This window comes from Larus michahellis, chromosome 22 (genome assembly GCF_964199755.1).
Source record: "Larus michahellis chromosome 22, bLarMic1.1, whole genome shotgun sequence".
Lineage (NCBI taxonomy): Eukaryota > Metazoa > Chordata > Aves > Charadriiformes > Laridae > Larus > Larus michahellis.
Genome location: NC_133917.1, coordinates 3,064,095 through 3,079,331, shown reverse-complemented (window position 1 = coordinate 3,079,331; position 15,237 = coordinate 3,064,095). Strand labels below are relative to the sequence as shown.

The 15,237-nt window shown below is 71.1% G+C and overlaps 2 protein-coding genes across 3 annotated transcripts; one reads left to right on the top strand and one right to left on the bottom strand.

The window, feature by feature from the left end:
* The first annotated feature begins 1,701 nt into the window (after nucleotides 1-1,701).
* On the top strand, nucleotides 1,702-8,835 carry CACNB3 (calcium voltage-gated channel auxiliary subunit beta 3). Its single transcript, XM_074564799.1, is given in 15 exon segments — nucleotides 1,702-1,927; nucleotides 1,930-2,114; nucleotides 2,274-2,366; nucleotides 5,127-5,249; nucleotides 5,367-5,489; nucleotides 5,594-5,709; nucleotides 5,786-5,850; nucleotides 5,945-5,964; nucleotides 6,193-6,273; nucleotides 6,499-6,557; nucleotides 6,671-6,780; nucleotides 6,889-7,040; nucleotides 7,116-7,211; nucleotides 7,294-7,443; nucleotides 7,569-8,835. Coding segments are annotated over 15 exon segments (1,875 nt in total). The 5' UTR covers nucleotides 1,702-1,716; the 3' UTR covers nucleotides 7,860-8,835.
* On the bottom strand, nucleotides 8,749-14,955 carry DDX23 (DEAD-box helicase 23). 2 transcript variants are annotated; one of them, XM_074564797.1, is made up of 17 exons: nucleotides 14,878-14,955; nucleotides 13,637-13,854; nucleotides 13,413-13,511; nucleotides 13,148-13,244; nucleotides 12,964-13,029; nucleotides 12,666-12,804; nucleotides 12,413-12,546; nucleotides 12,220-12,332; nucleotides 11,986-12,129; nucleotides 11,581-11,806; nucleotides 11,281-11,426; nucleotides 11,011-11,188; nucleotides 10,675-10,917; nucleotides 10,352-10,503; nucleotides 10,106-10,214; nucleotides 9,792-9,966; nucleotides 8,749-9,700 (listed from the first exon to the last, which is right to left on the bottom strand). In XM_074564797.1, exons 2-17 carry the CDS (start codon nucleotides 13,852-13,854, stop codon nucleotides 9,477-9,479), a joined length of 2,463 nt encoding a protein of 820 aa, XP_074420898.1. In that variant the 5' UTR covers nucleotides 14,878-14,955; the 3' UTR covers nucleotides 8,749-9,476. The 2 variants fall into 2 exon arrangements, with proteins under 2 accessions (XP_074420898.1, XP_074420899.1); XM_074564798.1 differs by having other exon boundaries at nucleotides 12,413-12,543.
* Between the last annotated feature and the right edge of the window lie 282 nt (nucleotides 14,956-15,237).

Sequence of the window (15,237 nt, the reverse complement as noted above, 5' to 3'; positions counted from 1 at the left end):
CACACACACACACACACACCCCCCCGCACACACATGCAGCCTCTTGCACACACACACCCACCCCCCCCCCGGTTTGCATGCACACACGTGCACACACACGCATTTTGCACACCCTCCCTCGCACATACACCCCCTTTCACACACGCCCCCCCCCTCCCTTCACACACACGCACACACTCACCCCCACCCTTGCACCCACACCCCACACGCCCCCCCCCTTTGCACGCCCCCCCATACACTCCGTGCCCAGGCGGGCACAGGTCACCCCCACACACACAGGGGGGTCCACGCCTCCCCCCCCCTCCCCGCCCCGCACCTCCGCCCGTACCCCACGAGTGTCCGTGGGTCAGGCCCTGGCACCCCCCATCCGTAGCCGAGCCCCCTCCCACCCCACCCCGGGACACCCCGCAGCGGCGACGCCGGGCCCCGCGGCCCCCCCCGCCGCAGCGCTGGGCCCCGGGGAGGGCTGATTAATCATTAATTAGCAGCCGCCGCCGGGCCCGTGTCCCCGCGGCCCCACGCGGAAGTCCCGCCGCGGGAGGGGGGGGAGGGTGGGCAACGGATCCCGGCGTGGGGGACGGGACGGGGCGGGGGCACCGCGGGTGACACCCCGGGGGGGGGGGGGGGGGGGCCCAGCACACCCTGACCGGATCCGCACCCGCCGCCCGGGGATGGAGGCGCCGGGGGAGGGATCCGGGCCGTGATGGGGGTCCCTGGGATGGATCCTGCCCATGCCGGGGATCCCCGGAACAGATCCCGGCCGTGACGGGGATCCCTGGGACGGATCTTGCCCACGATGGGGGTCCCTGGGGTGGACCCTGACCCTGCTGGGGCCGGATCCTGCCCATGCTGGGCATCCCCGAGATGGACCCCGGCCCTGCTGGGGCTCCGTGAGATGGATCCAGGCCATACTAGGGATCCTTGCGATGGATCCTGCCCATGATGGGAATCCCTGGGACAGATCCTGAATCCTGCTGGGGGTCCCCGGAGTGGATCCTGCCCACGCTGGGACACCCCAGGTCAGATACTGCCCATGCTGGGGTCCCTGGGACGGATCCTGCCCGATCTGGTGGTTCTTGGGATGGATCCTGACTTTGCTGGGGATTCCCAGGATGGATCCTGCCCAATCTAGGGCACTTCAGGTCAGATCCTGGCCATGTTGAGGATCCCTGGGACAGATCCTGACCCTGCTGGGGATCCCCGGGTTGGATCCAGGCCATACTGGGACTGCCTGGACTGGATCCTGGCCCTGCTGGGGTGCCTCAGGACAGCCCCTGGTGGTGCAGGAGCTCTCTAGGCTGGATCCTGCCCACATCAGCCCTCCCCGGGCTGGATCCCGATCATGCTGGGGCCCCTGGGCTTGGCCCTGGCTCCGCCGGGGATCCCTGGGATGGATCCTGCCCGTGCTGGGGATCACTGGGATGGATCCTGCCCATGCTGGGCATCCCTAGGACGGATCCTGCCCGTGCTGGGCATCCCTGGGAGGATCCTGCCGCCACCGGGGCTCCCTGGGCCGGACCCGGGCCGCCCCTCTCCCCGGGGCCGCCGCAGCCGCCGCCCCTCGCTCCGCTCGGGCGGTGCAGTGATGCCGCAGCAGCGCGGCACCGAGCCGGATCCGGCCGCCCCCCGCGGGCACGGCGGGGACCCGGGGCGTGGGGCGAGGGTGCGGGGGCGCTCCGGCCCCCCTGCGGCCTGGCCTGCCCCACGCGGGAGTATATGGGGGCAGAAAACCCCCGGGCGGAGGGGCACGGCAGCGGCCCCGGGGTTCCTCTTTCCCGGTGCCGCCCGGACGGTGCCGGCAGCACGGCGGGTCGCGAGGAGGGTCTGTCGCCGGTGCCCCCCGGTGGCTGCCCAGCTACGGGGGCGCGGGCCGGACGCTACGGGGATGGGCGCGGGGGCGGGCAGGCGGGGGCGGGGACGGCCGGGACGCCCCGGCGGCCCCGTGTGATGCGGAGCGCGGCGGTGGCGGCGGTGGCGGCGGCGGCGGCGCGGCCCTTCCCGGCGGAGCGCCGCGGTCCGGTGCGGGGCGGCCCCGCCGGGATCCCGGGGGGCTCCGGTGGGTGCCGCCGGGCATGTCCTCCCCGGCGCAGCCCGCTGCTCCCGGGTCCTTCCAGGTGAGCGGGCCGGAGCCCTCCTGGCCGCCGTGGGCCCGGTGCGGCCCGGTTCGGTTCTGCCGGCAGCGCGGGGGACCGCCGGTGGCAGCGCAGCGGCGGGGCCGCGCCGCCCGGTGCCGCCCGGTGCTCACCGGCCGCCCCCGCCGCTCCCCCCCGCAGAGCCCCCGGAGGCTCCCGAAGCGCAAGAGCCGCTTCAAGCGCTCGGACGGCAGCACCTCGTCCGACACCACCTCCAGCATCCTCCGCAGGCAGGTGAGCGGGCCAGCACCGGGACCGGGACCGGCACCGGGGCGGGGCAGCCCCGCCAGCCCCGGCCCCCCCCCGCCGCGGCTCGCTCCCGGGGGCAGCGGCGCTGCGGCTCCGCATTAAAGCACGGACCGGGGAGGAGCGGCCGAGCTCCCCCGCCCCAACCCCTGCACCCGGGGGAACGGGGTGGCCGCCCCCGCCCCGCCGCTCCCCCGGGACCGGGGCTGGGCGCAGGCACCGGGCGCCGGTGGCATCGCAACAGCCGCTCCCCGCGGCTAAAAATAGCGAGCGCTGCGTCAGGGCCGGGCCGGCCGCCGGGCACCGGCACTGCGGCGCGAGGGAGGCGGCGGAGGGGCGGCGGGGGGGCCCCGGGGAAACTGAGGCACGGGCGGGGGAACGGGGCGGGGGGGGCTTGGTATACCGATCCATCAGCCGGCACCGGGGCGCCTCTCCGCGCTGCCCGAGGCGGGGGGCACGGACCCCCCCGCCGCCCCCCACCCGCCTGCTCCGATTCACCCCGGCCCGAGCGGTGCCCCCCGCCCTGGCCGCCGGCGGGGGAGCGGGTACCGGGGCGGCCTCGGGGAGGGCGGGGGGTTCCGGTAGGGGTGGCCCCGGGGGGCGCAGAGCGGCCCGAGCATCCCGTTTCTCTCCCAGGGCAGCACCTGCCCCCCCCCCGGTAGTCCCTGGTACCCCCGGGGACCCCCTGCCCCGGCCCCGCAGCCGGTGCGGCCCCTTCAGCACCTCGGAGAGGGCCCGGCCCGGCCGCGCCGCGCTGCCGGTACCGGGGCCGGTGCCCGGTGCTCGGGGCCGGTCCCGCAGCTGCCCGGGGTCCCGGCCCCGCCGAGCACTGCCCCGGGGCCCCCCGGTCCGGGCCGAGCCGTCCCGGTCCGGTCCCGCCGGTGTTCGTCCCGCTGCGCGGTAATGGGGCGGGCCGGGCCTGTCCCCCGGGGCTCGCCACTGCCCCCCTCCTCGGGGGCGGGGGGGGCGCGGCGGGGGGGCGGGAGCGGCTCCGGCCCCGCCGCAGGGCTCGCCCTGCAGACGGGGCTGCTACCGGCTCGGGGCAGGACGGGGGCCGCCGCACCGGAGCATGGAGGTACCCGCGGGGACCCCTCGCCGCCGTCCCGGGACCCCCTGCCGCGGGCAGCGGGGGGCGACACGGCCCCTCCGCCGCCGCCCCGGGACCCCCCACCTCCCCAACCGGAGCTGCCCCCCTTTGCAAACTCCCCCCCCCCTCCCCTGGGAGCTGCCCTGAGCCCCCGCCCCGGTGCACCGCACCGGGGCCGCTCGGCACCCCCGGCTGGCAGTGCAGCCCCAGGGGGTGCCCACCGGAGAGGGGCCGGAGCCGCCCGCCATCCCCGGAAAGGGAGAACGGCGACCCTCAACACCACCACCCCCCCACACCCCCCCGCCCCGGGCTGAGCTGGCGGGGGCGGCTCCGTGCGCCCCGGGGGGGCGGCGGGAGGCGGGGGCGGGGAGGGGCGGGGAGGGGCGGCGGCGGCGCGGCGGAGCGGGCAGGGCCAGCCGGAGCCCGAGCCGCAGCCGGAACCGGAGCCGGTGCCGGTGCCGGAGCCGGGCGGGGGGGGCGCGGGCGGCTCGGCTCGGCTCGCCCCGTCTATGTCGTTTTCTGACTCCAGCGCTACATTCCTGCTTAACGAGGTACCGGCCCCGGTACCGGGGGGGCCGGGGGGGGGCCGTGCCCGGGGGACAGCGGTCGGGGGTGGGGGTGGGGGCTGCGCCCCGCGGGGCGGTGATTACGCCTCGGGGGCTGTGCCGGGGGGTGAGGGGGGGGGTTGGCTGTGTCCGGTGCAGGGGTTCGTGGCCGGTGCGGGGGGGGGGTCTGCCGCCCCCCGGCCCTTTGTTCCTCAGCGCCGCCGCTGGTCTCGTCCCCTCCGGGCAGGTGCCGCCGGGTCCCGGGACCGGACGGGAGCGGGGGGAGGGGGCGACTCCCATGGCCGGAGACCCCGCGGGGACGGATGCTCCGGGCCGGTGGCTGCATGGGGGGGTCGTGCTGGGGGGGGAGGAGGGGGGGCGGGAAACGCTGGAGACGCTGTACTGGGGGGCCGTGCTGGGGATGCTGGGGTGGGGAGGAAGATGCTCGCGGGGGGGGGGGGGGGGGGGCCGTGCCGGGGAGGCCATGTTGGGGGGGGCCATACTAGGAAACCATATTGACTGCGTTGGGGATGGGGGGGGGTCCGTCCGTCCGTGTCCCCCCCCACACCCCTGTGTGAGCGAGGTGGGATGCGGAGGGTGGGGGTCCCGGGTGCGGGGGGGGACCGGAGCCTGGACAGCGGCGCTGAGCTCAGATCGGCAAGGCCCAGGGGCCGCGCAGAGAGGGGCTGGGGGGGGGGTGGGGGGGGCTCAAACGCATCCAGGGACCTATAAATATTTCACCGTGGCTTCTGCGCCTGTTCCGGGCGCAGCAGGCAATGGGTAATTACCAGCGGGGTGGGGGGAGACGGAGGGGGGCTGCGCCGAACATCCGCTGGGCACCCCAGGGTGGGGGTGGTGGTGGTGGTGGGGGGGGCAGCTGTGGCAGGCCCACACCCGTGGGGGGGACGGGGACCCCCTGCCGCCAGCTTAGCCCTTCCCGGGGGTCTCCCCCCAGGACACAGGAGCTGCACCCCAGGGCAGCCACCGTGGAGCCCCAAATGCTGGGAGGGGCTGGGGGTCAGCGGGGGTCCCCTCCCCACGCTGGCACCGTCGGAGGGCCAGGCCCCTCTTCACGGGGTCCCCGCAGCCCCCCGGCACTCAGCCCCGTCCCCCCAGGGCTCGGCGGACTCCTACACCAGCCGCCCGTCCCTGGACTCCGACGTGTCCCTGGAGGAGGATCGCGAGGGCGCCCGGCGCGAGGTGGAGAGCCAGGCCCAGCAGCAGCTCGAGAGGGCCAAGGTACGGGGACAGGGGACACTCCCCCCCACACACACACACAAAACCCCCCCAGGGGGAACTGGGGGGGGCCCGGGGGTGCTGACACCCCCCCCCCACCCCCGCCATCGCCATCCCCAGCACAAGCCGGTCGCCTTCGCCGTGCGCACCAATGTCAGCTACTGCGGGGCGCTGGACGAGGAGTGCCCGGTGCAGGGAGCCGCCATCAACTTCGAAGCCAAAGATTTCCTGCACATCAAGGAGGTGAGTCGGGGTGCTGGGGTGGGGGGGGGAAGTGGGGGTCAGGGACACACCCCCCCACCCCCCCCCCCCCCCTCCAGCCTCACCCCTGCCCTGCCCTCACCCAGAAATACAGCAATGACTGGTGGATTGGGCGCCTAGTGAAGGAGGGGGGGGACATCGCCTTCATCCCCAGCCCCCAGCGCCTGGAAGCCATGAGGCTCAAGCAGGAGCAAAAAGCCAGGTAGGGACCGGTTCCCCCCCGCCCCCAGCCTCCCCCTCAAGCCCCCCACTGCTCACTCACCTCCCTCCTCCCCCAGGAGAGCTGGAAACGCCTCGGGCCTCGGCGACAGTGGGAACCGGCGATCGCCTCCCCCCTCCTTAGGTAAGGGCAGGTCCTGACCCCGAGGGGGCCGGGGGGGTGCCAGGGGAGAAGTCCCCGCTCACTGTCACCAACCTCTGTCTCTTCTCTCCCCAAGCCAAGCAGAAGCAGAAGCAGGTGAGTCCCTGGGGCAGGGCTGTGCCCCGGGCAGGGGGAGATGGGGAGGGGGCTGGAGGCAGGGTGGAGCGCGTGGGGAGGGGCAGAGACACCCTCTCTGCCCTTGCTTATGGGCCTGGGGGGGCCTCCGGGATGCCGGGGTTCTCTGGAATAGGCTCACGGACCCCTTTCTCCCCGGGGGTGGGAGCGCAGGGCACTGACACATCCCCGTGTGTCCCCCCCCCCCAGACACAGCACATCCCGCCCTACGACGTGGTCCCCTCCATGCGGCCCGTGGTGCTGGTGGGGCCCTCGCTGAAAGGATATGAGGTACGGGGGGGGAGGGGCTGTGGGGCAAGGGAGGGGGGGGGCTCACTGCACCCCCAGGGTGGTGGCCCGCACCCCTCGTCCCCTCCCTGCCTGTCCCATGCCGGTGGCGGGCAGATGGTGGGGCCATGGGCTGCTGGCAGGGCGCCGAGTGGCTGCCACCTCCCTGCTGGTGCCATCTGCCACCGACTCACCACGGGCTCACCGGGCTGGTGGCCCCGCTGGCAGGTCACCGACATGATGCAGAAAGCCCTCTTCGACTTCCTCAAGCACAGATTCGATGGCAGGTGAGACACTCCACCCCCGCCCATCCCCTTCCCCCCCCCAACCCCCCTCCTCATGGCCCGGGGCGGGGGGGGGGGGGTACCCAGGTCCCCACCGCCATCCCTCCGCCCCCCAGGATCTCCATCACCCACATCACGGCTGACCTCTCCCTGGCCAAGCGCTCCATCCTCAACAACCTGGGCAAGCAGGCCATCCTGGAGCGCTCCACCACCCGCTCCAGCATCGGTGAGGGGCCGGGCTCACCTCGGGGTCCAAGGACAACCCTCCCCCCCCTCCCCCCCCCACCCCAGGGCCAGCCTGGCCTGAAACATCCCCCCCCCGTGTCTCCCCCAGCCGAGGTGCAGAGCGAGATTGAGCGCATCTTCGAGCTGGCCAAGTCCCTGCAGCTGGTGGTGCTGGACGCGGACACCATCAACCACCCAGCCCAGCTGGCCAAGACCTCTCTGGCGCCCATCATCGTCTACGTCAAGGTGTCCTCGCCCAAGGTGAGGGGTGACCGTGATTCTGGGGGGGGGACGGCTGCCCCCCGCCGCGCCGTCACCCTCCTCTCCCCTCCCCAGGTCCTGCAGCGGCTCATCAAGTCCCGGGGCAAGTCCCAGGTGAAGCACCTCAACGTGCAGATGATGGCGGCCGACAAGTTGGTGCAGTGTCCCCCGGTGAGCTGGGGGGGGTCCCCTCTGCCCCGGGGATACCGGGGGTGTTCCTGAGCCCCCTCCGACCCCTCTCGCCTGCCCCCAGGAGCTCTTTGACGTGATCCTGGATGAGAACCAGCTGGAGGACGCCTGCGAGCACCTGGCCGAGTACCTGGAGGTGTACTGGCGTGCCACCCACCACCCGCCGCACGCCCCCCACGCCGTGCCCTCGCCCACTGGCCTCCCGGGCCTGCAGGTACCTCCCGGAGTCCCCCTCCCCGCATGCAGCCGGCACAGGGGGTGACGGACCGGGGGTTGGGGGGGGGGGAAGGGGGGTGGCAGCCCCCCGTGCCATCCCCGCAGCCCCGTCCCTACCCGCAGAGCCAGCAGCTGCTGGGGGAGCGGGGGGAGCACTCGCCGCTGGAGCACGACAGCCTGATGCCATCGGACGAGGCGGGGGAGACCTCGCCCCAGCCCTGGGGGGCCGCGTCCCAGCGCAGCTCCCGGCACCTGGAGGAAGAGGAATACGCGGATCCCTACCCCGACCTCTACCAGCCCCACCGGCATCACAACAGCGGGCTGCAGGGGCCCGGCACGCCGGATCGCCAAACCGAGCGCAACCACGACAGGAACTGGCAGCGCAGCCGGCCCTGGGCCAAGGACAGCTATTAGGGGTGGGGAGGGGAGGGGAGGGGGGGGTGGTGGGGGGCACGGCTGGGAACCGGCCCCCCCCTCCTCCCCCTTCCTCCCCGGGCGCTCCCCGCTTCGCCCCAGCCCCACGCTGGGGGTGCGCAGACAATCTCCCTCTCTCGGGGATCTTCCTCTGCACCGGCAGCTTCCTCGCGCCCGGCCCCCGGGCACCTCTTCAGCCATAAGCACGGGGCGGGGGGGGGGGTGCTGGCGGCCAGGATGCCCCAAGACACCCACCCCCACCCCCTCAGCTCCCGGGGACAGTCACATGCCTTCTCCCTGCCTCAGTTTCCCCGCCTGGCCTCCACATCGCAGGCTGTCTCATTCCCCGCAGGGCAGCTGCCATAAACAGAGGGTGCCTGCCCCCCGCCCCCCCCCCGAAAACACCTGTGGGCCAGGTAATGGGGGGGGAAATGACAGTTTTAGCAGTGTCCCCCATCCCGCGCAGACCCGAGGAAGAAGGGGAAGGTGCCCGCTCCCCCCCCCCCGGGGCTTGGCCTGCCCCCTCCCCTGCCCCTGCATGGCACCCCCGGGAGAAGGGGGCCGCACCACTCGCTTCGCTCTGCACCGATTCTCCCTGCCCCAGTCACCGTTGCCAAACTGCTTCTCCCCCAGGGACGGGGGACAGAGGGGGGTGGCCGGACCCTGCATGGAGGTGGGGGGGGCTGCTCCATGCCTGCACTCGCGCTGCCCCGTCCCCCCCCTCCCTTCTCCCCACGTAGCCGTCACTGCACGTCACCGCACAGTCCTGTAAATACAGCGCCCGCTGCCCTTCGCCGGGGGCTGCCCGGTGGAGGGTGCCGGTGCTGGGCTGAGCCGCCCCCCCACAACGCCCCGGGGCCCTGGGCAGGGAGCCAGCCCGAGCCAGCGGGGGGGGTGCCACAGATTTGTTATAATTTCTTTTGTAGAAAGCACTGATTTCCCTGTAACCGGTTTCAGAAACACAAGAGTGCTTGGAGGTGCCGGTGTCTGTGTCTCTGGCGGGGGCCGGGGGGGGACGACAGGGGATGCCACGGCATGGGGATGTTAGGCTGGGGCAGGGGGGACGGGGCCAGTGCCGGTGGGTGCCGAGCATCCCCAGGGTCTCCCTTTGGGGGCATTGCTGGCTCCCGACACCTCTGGGAGTGCTGGAGGATGCGAGGAGACGGCACCCAGGGGGCTGGGGGCACTGCGGGAAGGGACAGCACGAGGAGGCGACGTCCGGCAATGCAGCTGCGGGTTTATTCCTGCAGCCTGGAGTTTTAGCTAGAAAAGGGATGAAGTGAACGCGGCTCCTGGGACAGCCCTGCCTAAAAACCTGCACCAGCCCAGCGCCGGCCCTGCCCCGGCCCTGGCACCTCACGGGCAGGGAAGAACCTGCCCCCAAACAGCCTCCAGCAGCTCCAGCGGTCCGTGGGGAAGGTGGGGAGTGGGACTGGGAGAAGAGGGGGGACGTTTTGGGACAGTCCCAGCCCCAGCGGCTGTCGTTGGCAGTCCTGGCTGCGCAGGGGCCTGGGGCCCTGGGAAAAGAGCGGCCAGAAAAGTCCCGGCAGGCCCCAGCCCCGCTGGTCCCGTCGTCCCCAAAGGGGTGACTGAGAGGGCGACAGCAGCCCCAGGGACTCAGGCGAAGATGGTCTCCTCCCGCCGCTTCTTGGTGAGGATGGTGCCGGGCTTGTGCTGGGCATCGGGGTGGTTGGCCAGCTCGGGAGGGCAGGAGGAGACGGGGCTCTCCAGGATGGCCTGCTTCAGGTCGTAGAAGACGGTGGAGTCCTCCTTGGTGAGGAAGGTGATGGCGACGCCGCTCTTCCCCGCTCGGCCCGTCCGCCCGATGCGGTGGATGTAATCTGCAGGGGGGGCGGTGCGGTCAGGCAGGGCCTCGGCGCAGGCAGTGGCAGGGCCAGGCAGCCCCTGCCGCCCCCCGCAGCCCCGACTCACCCTCGATATTCTTGGCCATGTCGTAGTTGACGACCATGGAGACATCGTGGATGTCGATACCGCGGCCGGCCACGTCCGTGGCCACCAGGATGTCCTTGGCCCCGGCCTTTAAGTTGGAGAGGGCAAACTCCCGCTGCTCCTGGCCTTTGCCGCCGTGCAGGGTGCAAGCGTTGTACTGCGGGATGAGGCGGGGGTTAGCTGGGGGCCAGGGCCATGCTGTGGGGTCCCCATGTGGGGACAGGGACGCAGGGACTCAGGACAACCCCCACCCGCCACAGCCAAACTGGAGAGGCTTCGTCCCAGCCCAGACTCACCCCCATCTTCTCCAGGGACTTGGCCAGCACATCGCAGCCCTTCTTCTGGTTGACGAAGATGATGATGGGTGGGTCGAAGCCCTGTTCCAGAATGGCTAACAGCTTCTTCCTGTTGGGGAGGAGGGCGGTTGGGCAAGGAGAGGCTGAAGTGCCCTGTAGGAGCTCCTCTGTTCTCCAGAGTCCCCCTCCCAAAGCTCCCAGAGCCGTCCTCCCCGCTCCACCCTGCCCCAGCGGCCCCCTCCACACCTCTTCTCCGACTCCGACATGAGGAAGACCTTCTGCTCCACCCGCTCGTGGGGTTTGCCGGCAGAGCCGATGTAGACCACAGCCGGACGACGGAGGTAGCTGCGGGCCAGGCGCTCCACCGCTGGCGGCATGGTGGCTGTGAACATGACGGTCTGCGAGAGAACGGGGCAGTGAGCGACAGCCCCTGTGGGGCAGGAATGCAGCTGCCGCTCCCTCGGCCCGTTCTCCGAAGCCCCCGGTTGTCCCCTCTCCACCCCGTGGAGCCGTGCTCGGCCCTGTGGGAGCACCCACAGCGCCGTCCTGGGTCTCCTGCCTGCACCCACCTGTCTGTACTTGTGTTTCCCCGACTCAAAGTTGGCCAACATCTTCTCAGGGTCCTCAGCCTCGTCAGTGTCAGGTTTTTGGTTGGTGACGGGCATGTGCTCCAGGATCTTCTGCACATCGGGCTCGAAGCCCATGTCAATCATACGATCTGCCTCATCCAGCACCACGTAAGTGCAGCGGCTCAACACCAGGTACCGGTTCTCCAGCACGTCGATGAGACGCCCTGGCGTGGCGATGACAATCTGTGGGGGGCAGGAGGGTTGGTGTCCACAGCCTGGGGCTAAACTGCTCCCCCCAGATCCCCCCCCCGACCCTCCCTGGGGGCTAACACTCACCTCACAGCCCATGCGAAGGCGGAAGCCTTGGTCCTCGCGGGAGATGCCTCCGATCACAGCCACTGTGCGGATGCCCAGAGGCTTCCCAAACTTGATGGTTTCCTCCTCAATCTGCTGGGCCAGCTCTCGGGTGGGGGCCAGGATGATGGCGTAGGGACCCTGGTCCGACTCCTCAATCCTGCAGTGTGGCAGGGCACGGCCGTGTCACCCACGGCGCCACGTTCCCTGCCTCCGCAGCGTCACCCTGCCGCCCCGCCCCGTCCCACCTACCGATCGATCTTGGGCAGGGTGGTGATCCACACCAGCAGCGGGATGAGGAAAGCCGCCGTCTTGCCGCTGCCGGTCTCAGCCACGCCGATGATGTCGCGGTTCTGCAAGCCGATGGGGATCGCCTGGCGCTGGATGGGGGTGGGCTCCTGGCAAGGGGAGCGGCAGTTTTAGGAGCAGAACTTCCCCTTCTCACCCCCCTCCCAAAGACCCGACCCCAAGAACCAGCCCTTTTCCCCTCCACCCAGCTCCCCCGAGGGCTGTCAGGGTCTGCTGGCAGCAGCCCCCCCTCCCCGTGCCCACCTTGTAGCCACACTTGTCGATGACCTCCAGGATGTGGGGGGGCAGGGAGGAATCCTTCCAGGAGCGGATGGGGTTGGGAATCTTGCCGCCCTTGGTGGTGATGCTGTAGTCCTCGCGGAAAATGCGCCAGTCTCTGTCCGTCATCTCGTCCAGCTTCTTCTGGGACCAGTGCCGGTCGTCCCAGCGCTGCTTGGCCTCCTTCTTCCGCAGCTTCCGCAGCCGAGCCCTGGGTGGGAACGGGGTTCACCCTGTGCCTCCGGGGAGGCTGGAATCATCCCTCCACCCATCCAAAGGACGTGCTGCGGCCCAGAGCCGCCCCCCAGCTCTGCATCCCAAGCAGAGCCAGGCAGGAGCTTGGACACCCCTCAGTGTCCCCCCCCCAGTTCCCCCCGCAAGCGCACTCACTCCTCCTGCTCCTTCTCCTCCAGCGTCCGCCTCTTCTCCATTAGATCCCCATAGAAACGTGACTGTTCCCGTTTCTGCTGCTTCAGGTCAATCCCCGCGATGAAGCCCCGGCCCAGCAGCTGCACTTGGTGCCGCTCCTTGTACCTAGAGCGGGATGGGAGCATCAGGGGCAGGGCTGGGGCTGCCCCACACCCCCAGGGGCACCCGCAGCCCCAGGCGCACCCCACCACTCACAAGGGGTTGTAATCAATAGATGTGTCTTCTGACGCGTCCCACTCGAAGACGAATTTGCGGTCGTTAAGGTGCCGCGTGCGTCTCCGCTTCTTCACTCCTCCCAGGTAACGCTCCTGCAGGCAGCAGAGGATCAGTGGGGAGCAAACATGGGCCCCCTGGCCCCCCACCACCCCAGCCTGGCCCCCAGCGCTACCTTGATGGCATGGAGCTCTTTGCTTTTGTCTTTCTCCTCCCGAATCTTCTGCCTCCCCTCCTCGTCCTCCGTGCCATTGGTCTCCCGCTCCATGCGCTCGCGGCGCTCCCTGCGCTCACGCTCCTGGGGGTCTTCTGGGGAGCAGGGGAAGGGTCTCAGAGCCCAGCACCGACCCATAGGGCTGGGGGGGCTCTAGGGGGTCCTGCCCCAGCCCCTCGCAGCCAGGCAGACCGCGGTGGGGGCACCATCTTACCTAGCATCTTCCTCCCCATCTCCTGGAACTGCTTCCTCTTCTTCCTCTCCTCCTCCAGCAGCCGCTGCCGCTCCTCCACCTCCTGCTGCCGCCGTCGCAGGGCTTCGGCCTCCCGCTCCGCCTTGGACAGGAACTTGGGCTGGGACAGGAGAGGGGAAGGCTCACACCAGGCCTGGCTGCGACCCCTTCACGGGGCTGCCCCGGGAAAGGACCCCATCCTCAAACATCCATCCCATCACAGCCACTACAGGCACAGTACGGGAGAGCCCCGAGGCAGGGAGAAGGCGTCTGCTCCTACCTTGGCTTCTGCCTCCTCCTCAGCCTTCTTCTTAGCCAGCAGCTCCTCCAAGGACAGCGGCTGGGCCTGCAAACGCGGGGCCGGACCGTCAGCAACCCCCAACGGGGATCCTTTACCTCACCCCCGGGGCGTGGATCCCCCCGGGGAGCCACTCCCAGCCAAGCCCCCTCTGCCCTGTCCTCACCTTCTCCTTCTTCAGGGCATTCTCCTCCTCCTCCTCTGCTTTCCGCGAGTCCCGCTCCTTCCGGGACTTTGAGTCCTTCCCCCTGGTCGGGGACAAACTTCCCAGCAAAACAAAGAGGAATCAGGCACTGAACACGGCCCCAAGGTCACCCCGTCCCCATCGATCAGGGGACTCCTGCTGTCACGCAGGACAATGCTTCCTACAGCAAACAGCCCTGGGGTGCTCACGGGAGAACACAGACACCCCAAAAAGAGAGGGAGCTCACCTCGATCGCTTCCTGTCCTTGTCTCGCCGGTGCCCATCCTTCTCCCGGTCCCGGTCCTTCTTGTTCCGGTCCCGGTCACGCTCTTTGTGCCGGCGGTCCCTGGGGAGCAGGACAGTCACTGCACAGCACCACCCGCACCCACCCCTTCGTGGGGCTATTAGGGACACACAAGAGTAAGAGAGCTCTTCCCTAAAAAGCTGGGGACACCCTGTACCACCCCTTACCTCTCTGTCGACTTGGACCGGGAGCGGGACCGCGACCGGCTGCCTCGTCTCCTGTCCCGGGACCGGTGCCGCTTCCTGTCCTTGGAGGGGGAAGCCTTGCGGTCCCGGTCACGGTCCCGGTCGCGTTCCCGGTCCCTGTCCGGGGAGCGGGAGCGCTTCCTCTCCTCTTTGGCAGGGGATGCGTCCCGGTCCTTCTTGTCTGCCAGTTCTCCGGCCATCTGCAGGGGAAAGGGTCAGATGGAACAAGGGACCCGGGGTGGGGGGGCCATGGGAGGGAGTGAGGAGAGCTCGGGGACTCAGGTGGACACAGGGAGACCCGGGGAGGGGGGATGCAGGGAGACTCCAGGAGGGAGCGAGGAGGGCTGGGGAAGCCAGGAGGGGTGCAGGGAGGGCTGTAGAGTCCCAGGGAGGGAGTGGGGTGGGCCAGGGAACCTCGGGAGGGGCACAGGGGCACGCAGGGAGGGCTGAAGGAGCCTGTGAGGGAGTAGGGAGGGCTGGGGGACTGCAGAAGGGAGACAGGAAGGGATGGGGGACCCCGGGGGGACAGTCAGTGGGTGCCCGGAAGGAAGCGAGGAGGGCTAAGGAACTCAGGAGGGGCGCAGGGGTGCCTGAGGAGGGATGGGGGACCCCGTGGGACATGCAAAGGGACCCCAAAAGGGAGCAAGGAAGGCTGAGAACTCCAGGAGGGGTGCAGGGGGACCCAGGAGTGGCACGGGGGGGCCTATGGAGTCCCAGAGAGGGAGAAGGGAGGGCTGGGGGACCCCAGGGGATGCCCAGAGGGACCCTGAAAGGGAGAAAGAAGAGACGGAGAACACAGGAGAGGTGCAAGGGGCACAGTGAAGACCTGGGGAGGGAGCAGGGGGGCCTGGGGGACCCCAGGATGGGTGCAGGGGGATCCGAGGAGGGCTAGGGAGGCCCCGGAGGGAGCAGGGAGGGCTCGGGGACGGGGGAAAGGCTGGGAGACCCGGGGGGACGCGCAGAGGGACCCCGGAAGGGAGCAAGGAGGGCTGGGAGACCCAGGAGGGGCGCCGGGGGTCTGTGGAGAGTCGAGGAAGGAGCAGGGAGGGCTGGGGGACCGGAAGACCGGGGATCCAGGCCCTGCCCCGGGTACCCGGTGCCGGGACGCAGCCTGGTGACACGGCAGCGGGGTCCTCCAGCCCCTCGGGCCCGCAGCGGTCCCCGGGGCCTTCCCGCGGGAGAGCCCGGCGCCCCCCGAACCCCCCCCCCCGGCCCGCGCTCACCGCCGCCGCCGCCCGCAGGCCCAGGCCTCAGCGCCGCCCCGCCGCCGCCATGACCGTCGGGCGCCGCGGGGGACGCCGGGAAGGCGAGGCCTCCGCCGGGCCGGGACTACAACTCCCGGCAGCCCCCGCGTCCGCCGTCGCAGCACAGCCGCGGCCCGCGGATCCCTCCGCCGTGCGGCGCCCCTCGCACCCCCAAAACGACCCCCCAGGACTCACACCCCCCACGGGCCGTGCAAGACACCCCCTCCCCCCCAGCCCCAAGCTGTGGGCACAGGGAGGGGTTGGGAGCAGCAACCGCCGGGGGGGGGGGGGGGGGGGGCTTTTGGGGCGCCCAGCGCAGCACTGGGATCCCCCCCACCC

What these genes read in the sequence shown, in the direction of transcription:
- DDX23 (XM_074564797.1), bottom strand. Translation starts at nt 13,854, where the DNA reads ATGGCCGGAGAACTGGCAGACAAGAAGGACCGGGACGCATCCCCTGCC. An exon ending in TCGACAAGTGTGGCTACAAG is followed by an intron (nt 11,427 to 11,580) that starts GTGGGCACGGGG and finishes TCCCCTTGCCAG; the next exon opens with GAGCCCACCCCCATCCAGCG. An exon ending in GCCTTCGCATGGGCTGTGAG is followed by an intron (nt 10,918 to 11,010) that starts GTGAGTGTTAGC and finishes TGCCCCCCACAG; the next exon opens with ATTGTCATCGCCACGCCAGG.